This window comes from Pterocles gutturalis, unplaced genomic scaffold (assembly GCF_000699245.1).
Source record: "Pterocles gutturalis isolate BGI_N339 unplaced genomic scaffold, ASM69924v1 scaffold11443, whole genome shotgun sequence".
Taxonomy (NCBI): domain Eukaryota; kingdom Metazoa; phylum Chordata; class Aves; order Pterocliformes; family Pteroclidae; genus Pterocles; species Pterocles gutturalis.
Window position 1 is genome coordinate 1,127 of NW_010125651.1, and position 11,072 is coordinate 12,198.

The 11,072-nt window shown below is 42.2% G+C and overlaps 1 protein-coding gene across 1 annotated transcript in view; it reads left to right on the forward strand.

Moving 5' to 3' along the window:
* Positions 1-630: 630 nt before the first annotated feature.
* The window catches only part of LOC104465557 (5-hydroxytryptamine receptor 2A-like), a gene marked incomplete at its 5' end in the record, with an annotated part of 10,925 nt that continues 483 nt past the window's right edge, over positions 631-11,072 (forward strand). The window contains 2 exon segments of the mRNA XM_010078651.1: positions 631-831; positions 10,706-11,070. Of these exon segments, the coding sequence (XP_010076953.1) occupies positions 631-831; positions 10,706-11,070 (566 nt within the window).

Below are 11,072 nucleotides of genomic sequence, written 5' to 3' on the forward strand. Positions count from 1 at the left end.
CTCTGACTACTTTCAAAACAGTTTTCAAATTTCAGCCACTCAATCCCAGGTGCTCCGTAAGGAGGCAAGTATTCCTCTTTTAATAAGGCACACTGCCTGGGGTGAATATTTAAGGTGAAGTAGTGTCATTTAGCTAGTTGTTAGACTGTGCAGAAAAACTGTTGCCTTTCTCCTCAGCAGACAGAAACTGAGAAGTACATACCAGGAGAAAGGATCTGAGGGAGATTAATGCCACATAGCACTATGCAATCCATGAAAAGAATGTGATGAGGCAATTACAGATGAATGTAGATTTGATTTTGTAAAGATATGGAGGAAAGGTTAAGAGAGAGGAACAGAGTTAGAATGGGCACTTGGAGGCACTGCCAAATTAATGTTCCTTTGCCTTTAGCTACTGGTCATGGAAAACAGATGTGTGGGAGCTGGCTACAGGATTATGGAATGTCTGGAGCCAGGAACTTCCCAGAGGGAGGACACATGAGAGGTTTCTTTGTCCATTCCTCATGCACGTGGCCCTTACTGGTATCATGGAGTTAAACTATCCCAACAGTTTCTCAGAAATGATGGCCTAGCTTCCCAAATTATTTCCTTTTCTTTTTTCCTTTCATTTCTTTTCTCTCTATGTTTCAGATTATGCTTGGCCTTTGCCTAAACAGTTGTGCCCTATGTGGATTTCCCTAGATGTGCTCTTTTCAACTGCATCTATTATGCATCTCTGTGCCATCTCTCTTGATCGGTATGTAGCAATACGCAATCCCATTGAGCACAGCCGCTTCAATTCCCGCACCAAGGCTATTATGAAAATTGCTGCAGTTTGGACCATATCCATAGGTAAGCAATGCGGCTCACGATCTTAACTGTGTCTTAATGAATAATAGTGTTACTCCAATTTTCATTTAGGATTTTTAAGAGGATACTCAAATTAATTTACCTGGCCTGCATGCCTGAACATAATAAATGATTACTGGGAAACAGAAGTCTTTCATCGCGGTTGGTCAGTGACCAAAATAAGAAGTCATTTTTCAGGATACCACAACTTCCAAAGCTGAAGCATTGCTACTGTGTACATATCAATATGCCGATAACAACGGCAACACAGACAAATGGTACTATAAAACTACTGTGTAAACAAAGCAGAAAATAGCATTAGCAGAGCCTCTGGAAGGAAAAGCTAGCCGGTACAAATGGCATATCTAAACTGCAGCTGCTGGAGTTAAACTCTCTCAAATTCTGGTAGCAGTTTAAGTGAAGCAGCACAGAACTGAAGGCAGGCAAACAGTGAAGTGTTCACTGCTCTTGCGCAGGGTTTATAGCCTGTATTATACATTGCCACAGCTGGATTGCTGCTGGGATGGAGCTAGCAAGTTTGAAGTCATAGTAAATGAGGAGTAGACATAAAAGGAGGCACTTTTGTATCACTTTCATAAAAAGCTATAAGTAAAGCAGCAATAAAATAAGGAAGAAAAGGAAAAATGATGGCAAGATGGCTCTGTAATATAAGGAATTATGTGAAAAAGAAACATTTTGGGAGGAATTCTTTCATTGGGCTTTATAAAAGAGACATTTGGGGCAGGGTCAAGAAGAATTGTATGATCACTTCTCTCTGCTGTATTACCTTTTTTGCTTAAAGAAAATGCAGTCTTACAAAGATTTAACATTTAACTTTGCTTTTATAAAGCCATTGTCATTTTAGTGCTGTACTGCAAGGAAAAACATGTTTCAGGTGCTTGAACTTCTCTTGGGTTTTGCCCTCTTTAGAAGTGGAATATGATACTGGGTGTCTGGATGCTGCACTTTTGAAGAAGCTTGCCACAGAAAAAGGCTATGGAAAAAAGAGAAAAAAAAATAAGGGGAAATATACCTTCTCTCCTCATGAATGTAACAAGAATATCTGTTAGAAGCAAATTTTCATGTACCACAGGCCTGCTACGGTTCCTCTAGGAAATACAATCCACAGTAAAATTGGATTTGGTTTAATAAATTAATTTAACTTTTTTAAAAAAATATTATATTAAGCACGCTTTGCTGCCTGTTTGACATAGGAAACAAAGCTGCTGAATTCACTGCATAAGCAGTCACATGTGAACAACTCCACGTGCAGAATGCTTGGGCTTGATTTGCATGGATAGTTCAGAGTCGGCGCAGAATCTGTGTCCTGTAGCGCAGAGGGAGCAGCCAATATCGCCCTCCAGCAGAGACGTATAAATCTGTCAGCAGCATTAAGTAGCACATTGCAAAACCTGGGCAGTAAGACTGTTCTGATTCCATTTCTGGTGCTAACTTGCAGATTTTTGCCTGTGTTGCCTTACGTGTTGCAGACACATCCTAGAAATTTTGGCTAGTGCTGAATGTGCTGCTGGCACAAGCGCTTTGAGGGCTAAGTTGTGGTCTGAACTATGGGTCCAAGGAATAAAGGAAGGCAGCAAGTACTTTGTGAATGGTTCGCTGAGTAAGCAGACTACTAAGCAAATCTGGGGCCTGACCAAATAGATGTAAAGCTAGCCATAGGTCTACCTCTTCCTGGAGTTACTGGGAGGGGAATGGAAAATAGGAACATTATGGGCTCTACTGTCCCCCAAGGACAAAAGTACCTGAGCCAGGATAGGCAAGGTGACTTTGTGCTGCTGTAGAGTGCAAACACCTCACCCCTGCCAGCTTTCTTGGTTGATGATTAACAAGTCTGCATTTATAATAGGATGTGAAACAATGAACACTAAAAGAAATAGCTTGGCAAGGAGAGAGAATGGCACTTTTATTTTGCAGGCATGTAGCTCATCAGCCCTCAGTAAGGCAATGGGTGCTACATTTATTCCCCAGCACCCAAAAGTCTTTAGGAAGAAGCTGTGAGCAGTCGCTCAGTGGGATGTCTGCTGTGCACAATGCTTTGGGGGACTGCCCCAAGCAGCACTTCCCTCCCCTGGCTGGGAAGGGAGATGCATTACAGCTGTAGCTGCATGCCCTCTTTTGCTGGGATCACAGCTGTGAGGGTGTACAGCACGTCTGGGCTTTGTCTGTGTTTTGTTCATTCTCTTTGATGTAGACAGAGCTGGCCAAGGGGAGTCCCTTTTTTTTGAAGATACAGGCCAAATTGCTACTCCCCGGAGAGTCTGTTCAGGGCACTGAAATGCTGCTGGATTTCCACCTTCCCTATTGCATGTGATAGGGTTTACCCCTTTACTTGGGCGTTTTCCAGAAGGTTTCATTAAATAGTGTAAGAAAAGTACTCTTGGTTTGTATCTAGTGTATTTCAGCATAACTGTTTTTACTTCAGAAATTAATTTAGAAATGTGATAGACACAGGAGTAAACTGAGCATGGAATGAAGAACAACTCACCCAAAGTGTATTGTTGCTGTCTTCTGGCTCTTAGAAAGGCCTGATGAAATCCCATGCAATTTTCAAGAGGATGAAATAGGTTAAGTAAATTCATCCTCCCTTCAGTATTAAGTACCACAAAAGAATTTGTGCATTTCTGTATGTGACTAAGCATCAAATTCAAAGCAGCTATTAAGTGCAGGCTGGCCAGTTTGCATTTCCTAAATCCTACTTCAGCTGGACTGGAGAAACTTTTAAATTAATTCAATTCCTGAATCAGAATTTAAAATAAGAAGTAAAAAACATATAATTTATCTTAATTTAGTAGCTTTTGCATTCCATTTTCCTGAAATGTTAATGCTGACAGCAAAATATATAATAGAGGTTCTTTGCTCATTGAGCTATGAATTTGGCAGGTTGCACAAGCCTAAACCTATGATTAGATTTTTAAGCAGGGGAACATAACAGAGTCCTCCCATCTCTTTACAACTGCTTTATGAATGGGTCTTTTCCAAAGTCCTCTTTGTTCCAGATTAAAGTACATCACAGGCAGTTGTCCTGTGTTTTAGCAAACGTAACACAAGCAAGACCTTTTGTGTTCAGTTAGAGGAAAAATGGGTGCTGTGAAGTGCTGGGCTTGTAAAAATTAGGTCTGTGATAGATAACACTGTGCTGAAATAGAAATCTAGGCAACAGAAATATCCACACAATTGAAAATTAAAATAAATTATAGATGTGAGCTTGCTGGTAGAATCTTGATGTTGTTTCAAGACTTCAGACTTTGCACAGTTGCAAGTGCAAAGGTTTTCACTAATGACATGTGGACTTAACCATCTCACTGGACTTTCTGTATCCTGCTCTGAGGAAGGTGGCCTTGGGGCACCCTGACCAGGAAAGGAGGTCCCCATGCAGCTCTCAGCAGGAGTGATGAGGAGCTAGTCAATTCTAAATGCACACCATATCATACATGACAAAGTGTTAACTGGGTAGTATTAATACAACAGAAATATCACTTTGGAAATGTGAATGAAAGAATAAGGGTGCACACACATTGCTTCTGATATGAAATTAAGTGAAACATCTTAATTCTGAAGCTCCTCATGGCCCAGCTGCACAAAAAGGGGTTTTTCTCTTCTACCCAGAAAGTTCAAGGTTTGGTCATTTACTAGCCAAAATTACACAAGCTACCAATTTCCCAGCTCAGTTTTACATCCTTAGTAACACTGTAAATTCAATTTATGATATTATAATTTTGATTTCAGGTAGATATACAGGATTTGTATAGACAATAAATTATCTAACTTTAAAAAGGAATTTTACGTCCCCATTTAACTTTCATACTACTTCATTGTTTTATTGGGAAGATCTATTTATAGAGGTATGAAAGACACGTGCTGCAAAGATCAGTAAATGGTCACCTCGGATTAAGTGATCTTATGTCTAACAGCTTTTTGCTTCTGCCCTGAATGTTCCTCTCTCACACAGGCTGAGAAGCCCCATGCATGCAAGCTGTCCTAGTGATGTCCTTAAAGAGCATCCAGGTATCAGTTAAGCCTTCCCCTACCTCACTGGGTATAATCCCAGTGGGCAATGATACTCAGTTTGAGGAACGTGCTTGGAGTGGCACCACTGATATTACAAGGAATTGTAGTCTCCTTACAGGCTAAGAGCAGATTGTGCATGGAGGTAAAGGGGGACTGGAGTAACTCACATAGCCTCCCTCAGGTCATGGTTTTAGAACAAATTGGCCAATAGTATCCATATCCATATCATGCCTGTCATGCCCTGTATATAGATGAGGCTCTGTCTGGAAGTTGTCTCTCTCTCTGGGTTTCTCTCCTCTCTGGGGATGTCTCCCTCTCTCTCGGGGTCATCTCACTCTCTTGGTCTCTCAGACACTCGGGCTCTTATCTCTTTTCTGGGACTGTGGTTGCAGGACTCTCTCTGCTCTGGGATCATTAGCCAGGAACGGGCTGAGCCTTGGTCATCGGGTGGTGAGCAGTATTACTGTGTATCACTCATTTGTATATTTGTATATATTACTGTTATTATCGTCATTATTGTTTTCAGTGTTATTGTAGTTTAATTATTAAATTGCTCTTATCTCAACCCATGAGTCTCTTTTCCCTTTACCCCTTTAATTCTCTCCCACAGCCCCAGGAGCAGGGAGGGTGAGCAAGCGGCTGCGTGGTGTTCATTGCTAGCTGGGTTCCAAACCACCACACCCACATACCTGCCTCAAAATGTGACTCCTCTTGTGTTCAGCCCTGAGAATCCCACACATGGAAAGACAGAGGAAACCCATACACAGACCTTTGTTTTCTTTAGTGAGGTTATTGTCCCTGGGGGAAATATCTTCTTGTACAAAAATGTTGTGAGAAAGAATGGAAATTACTTCCTTTCTTAGTAGAAATAACTATTAAAGACTCCATCTTTCCAGTAAGCTCTCTCAGTCTCATGGGCTTTCGCAGAAGAAAATAAGATATTAAACATAAAAACATTATTGTTTTTCATTTAAGTCTAAATTCTGTGAATATCAATTTGGACTTTTTAGACAGCTTTTTTTCTGGAACAAGCTAGTAAATGTTTTACAAAGCCATATTTGTAGTCATTTGGGTTTTGTTTTATTAATTGAGAATCTGTGAAGAGCATCTGTTACTCTGTGTCCACAGCATCATCTCAGCCCCATTTAGTGAACTGTTCTGCTGGCTTGAGAGCATCTTTAAAATTGACACAAAGCATTTAGGACAACAACTGTAATTGGATTTGTAATCCGTAGGATCTCTCTCTGTCTTGCTTCCCACTGCTCTGTCAGACAGAAGCTAAAGGAGGGGATAAGAGCAAACATCACATTTGTCTTCTCCCTCATGAACTGCTGTGGTGAAAAGGGATTTCCCACTCAAGCTGCTGCCTGGCAGAAGGGTACACAGAGCTCTCACTGTTGAGTCTTGCAAGGACCTGGTTCATGGCTTGCTGGCTGGTGGTGGCTGGTTTTCTCTTCTTACTGGGGCAAAACCAGTTGCCCCAGGCACTGCTCAAACATCAAGAGGACCAAATTTGCTCTGAAGAGCAAAGTGCGATATGCAATAAGCTTGCAAAGCTTTTACCTTGCAAGTTTTTGGAACAACGCAACCTCTCTCTGGGAGTTCGCTGCCACCTTAGGGTTATTTGACACAACTGGAAAACACCTCCAAGGCTGGAGGACTCAACTCACTAAATCAGCCTGACGTTTGTTGATGAAGAGTGTGTCAGCTTGGGTGCAAGGCAAAAGCTCAAGAAACGCTCTGTGCTGTGCCTTGGAGAGCTGAACAGCACTAAGGCTGGACAGCAGTTAGCTTCGGAGCCTCTTGCCTGATTTGGCACTCACTGTCCTTGCGCTGGTGTAGTGAGTTTGGCTTTCTCTGACCAACAGACCTTAGTCCTTAAATTATAAACAGTTACAACCGCAGTGTGAGTACTGTGGGTTGGTTGAGTCAAGAGGAGTTGAATGCCTTCTCCATGCTTGTCCAAAGAGCTTAACTTAAAGGCAGGCGTTCATGTTTACCTATGTTCAGGTGCCATGGGAATGCTTAATGGTAAGCACAGCATGTACGGATTAGGGTCACCCTACTGGAATCAGGGCTGGGGTGTGAGCTGTGTCTGCAAGCAGGTATTTGTGCATTTGGGACTGTGGCAGTAGCAATTTTGCAGTAAACCCACCTGAAGGAAGCCCCTTTGGAGTGTCTGAGACCTTCCACACTTCTCACTATTGGGGTAATGTAGAGTTAGTCCCTGTTGCCCAAGTTGTGTAACAGACTTAATTCCCTTTAGGTCTGGATTGGGGGGGAGCAAAGATCAGTGACAAATGTCACATTAAAGGAGGAGTTACAAAGGAGAAGTGTGAGGCAGAAGAAAGTATTTGAGATGAGGGTAATGCTGCCCATTCAGCAGTGCTGTAGGGTAGCTGGCAGCTGAGTGAATGTGTATTGGCAGCTCCTCTGAAGTCACCTTTCTTCTTACTTCTGTTAACAATGGGATTTTCCTGGACTGGAGGGAAGAGCAAAGAAAGACCTGGCGCTTTCTTCTGTGCTTTCTCAGTTTGAAATCCTACTTTGTTATGAGAGAGGTGAGGATTCCATTGCAGCAGCTACCTCCTCATTCCCTGTCATCAGTGCTGAGGTATCTCATGCTCATGCAGAGGTTTGGCTGCCATTGGTGCTCTTGATTTGTATATTCATCATATCCCAGAACTAGGTTACTCTTCCCAAATGTACTTTATGTGTGTGATCAATAAGATATCCTTAAACCTCCTCTCATTTCCCCTGGGTAAAGGAATAGCACTAAATTCAATGGTAACTACTTCATGAATGAACCTTTATTCATTTCGGAGTTTTATTTCAAAGGGTATGTGTTATAGAAGGATCTAAAGCATAAAATTGTCCATGCACATATAATCCCAGTGTAATGTCATTGATCTGATTCAGATTTCTTCTTTGTGTAAAGACTGCTCTCACCTCCCACCACTTCCCAAATGTCTGTGGTTTGATGGAGCCAAGGCATTAGAAAGATGTCTTTAACAATAAAGAGTTGATAGCTTGATGAGATGAAGGTTATTGCAGTCACAGGGATTTGGCAGAGGCAAGGTAAAAGGGGTTAACATATCAGAAAGGAGGCAACTGCCTTGCCAAGGGTAAGCTAATAAACATTAGCACGTAGAGGGAAACAAGACTGATCCTGGAACTATCACTTGAGCTAAAGAAACACATGCTGTAATCCCAGAAGGCATTTATAATCATTACTTTTCAGAAGAAATTCCTTCACTAGATTACTTGCAAATGGTAATCTTATGGTCTTGACAAATTGCAGATGTATTCTCCAGAATCCTGGAAGACACTTAGCTGGAGAGGGAAAAATGCCCTGGTTAATCTCTTCAGCATGTTACTCTTTCTGTTTAGAAATTCAGGGTCCCACACCATTAGTTCGAGGACCTGTGCTGTTCACAACAACTCAAACAAAGCAATCCAGACACAGCAGTGGCCTCAGCACTGGTTATTTCTTGGGTGAAGGAGATGAGGAAGGGCATGACCAGCCCCACAGACATGTCTGGAGAGTGGGTGCACAGGGACAGCTGGCAGCCAGAGGAAGGGGAGAAGGAAGGACATTCTGCTGCTCTCTAACTGCTGGGATGTGCAGTTTTTTCCCTTTCTTTAAAAGGACAGAGAGCAATTTGAAAAGAAATAGAGAAAGATAATCAAAGGTATAAAATGAGTTTGGCATGAGGAGAGAGTAAATAGAATAGCATTCTTCAGTTCCAAAAGAGACACCAGACAGGATGGATGACAGAGGTCTATAAAATCACTGAGAAGGTGGAAAAGGTGACCAGAGAGTGATTATTCACTGTTTCTTACAGTACAAGAAGTGAGGGGAATCACAGGAAATTATCAGGCAGCAAATTTAAAATGAGCAAGAAATACTTTGTTCACATGACAAACAAATAGGTTGTGGAACTGAATGCTGCTGAGTATTGTGGAATTATAAATGAGATCAAGAATTCACAGAAGACAGGTGTCTCAAAGTTTTTTTTAAAAAAACAAGGTGTGGATGCAACTTGTTGCTATGGAATTTTCTAAGCCATAATGGTGACAGCTGCCCCATTTTGTGCCATGGCCCTAAACTTCTTGTACCTGACAAAGACAAGAGACAGGGCTAGATGAACACATGATGGTCTGATTAGCTCTGGCCCACCACGTCTTTTCCATGTTTTCACGTACACATAAATTGTGATATTCCAAAATACGTTGTTGCTTTTGTTGTTTTTGTCTGTGTCTAGACAGATTTTTTTGGAAGGTTTTTGGTTTGTCCTGGTGTGGGACTGAGCTCCAAAGGACAAAGTCTGACTCTCAGTACACATGAAAAATATTCAATTCAGATCCAGTACTCTGGCATGAGTCCTGTAGTCCCTCTTCTTTCTGTCCCCACAGTAAATTGCTGATGACTTTCACAAGGTAGAACAGAGCAGGTATACAGATATATCTTCCTTAGAGGAAAACACTGTTAGAGGACATTAAGTAAATGCATCTGAATTAGAGGTATTTTAAATGCTTTAATTCCTTCACTCTGTGAGGGACAAGCCAGCAGCTAGCCATAGGTGTGGGCTACTATGTGCAGTCCTGGACAGTCATGCTCTGGGATTGACATGCTGTCATCTATGCCCATGTGCCAAAGAGCATGGACACATAGCGGTCTGCAGAGACCCTCCATGCAGGACTCCTGCTTCTGCTTCAGAAAGGCCTGATGTCCTGAAATTCTGGGCAAACAAGCTGTGCTGGGTGATGCTGATGAGAAAAGGGGATCCAAAATGTTCTTAATCTCACTTGTCTGCCATTAAGTCCACAATTGTAAAAAGTGCTGTGCCACCAGGATACAAGAGAAACTGCCTTGGCAAGTGCAGTGACTCCTGAGGCTCATTAGTCTGCTTAGTGCCTAGGAGTAGCTGGAAGCTGTGCTCTAGTTATTATTATAATTGAATCATTTAAAGTTGCCTTCCTTTCAGCCAAAAGGTTTGTAGCTGGGGTTCTGATTTCAGACTGTCACGTCAATCTGATTGCCATTTCAGTTACACCTTTTCTACTCTCATGTTGTCTGTTCCAGTTTTTATCCCTGTATTTAAAATTGGGGGAGAGGCATCAGGCAGATGTGTGCTGCAGCCTTTTCATTTGACTGTGTAACTGCCTTCTCTAAGAATCCAAGTGACTGTCTCTGAGGTACTTCTCAGTTTCACGCTGCTTGTGGATGGAATGCCTGGGTGGGCAGAGCTTGCAGAGACCACTGTCTGCCTGCACTGAGATAGTCAATAATAACCCAGAAAGCAAAGAGCTTTTATTCCATGTGTCCATGATGCCATGGCAAAAGCGGCCATTCTTCTATCAGGATTATTTTAACGTCTTTAAGAAACTTGCTTCTAAATCTTTATAGCTGTAATTCTCTTGCATTTTGATAATTTTTTAAAGTTTGCTATTTACCCTATGTCAGTGATTTCAAAACCCTGCAAACTGTCAGGCATGGAGTGGTCAGCTGGAACAGAGCAGTGTAATAACTGCCTTTTCTACACCCACAAATCACAATTAATGCTAGAAAAAGAATTTGATAAAGGAGTTACACTGCATTCACCATGTCAGCTGGGGAGCACAGCAAAGCTGGAGTTGCTCCCAGCGAAGGGTGTTCATGCCCTGGAGCTGTGCTCTCAGGAGTGTTGTTACACGAGGCTTTCCCTTCCATCTGGGATTATTAACTTCTCTTTTGAACAGCTTTAAGCAGTGGGCTGAATGCACGTGGGACCTGCATCATCTCTACTGCCTCTTCAGAGCCCCATTCGTCCAGGTAACTGTCTCTTTTTTGGTCTTGTTCTTCTAGGGATATCTATACCCATTCCGGTCATTGGTTTGCAGGATGACTCCAGGGTGTTTGTAAATGGGACCTGTGTCCTTAACGATGAGAACTTCGTGCTCATTGGATCCTTCATGGCATTCTTCATCCCTCTCATCATCATGGTGATCACATATTGCCTGACCGTCCAGGTGCTGCAGAGACAGGCAACGGTGTTCATGTGCGGAGAGGTGCCCAAGCAGAGGAGGAGCAGTGTAAACTGCCTCAAGAAAGAAAATAACACAGAGAACATTTCAATGCTTCACAATCACGAGGGGGCATCTCACTTGAACTCTCCTGTAAATAAGGAGGCAGTGCTTTTTCGGAAAGGAACTATGCAGTCCATCAACAACGA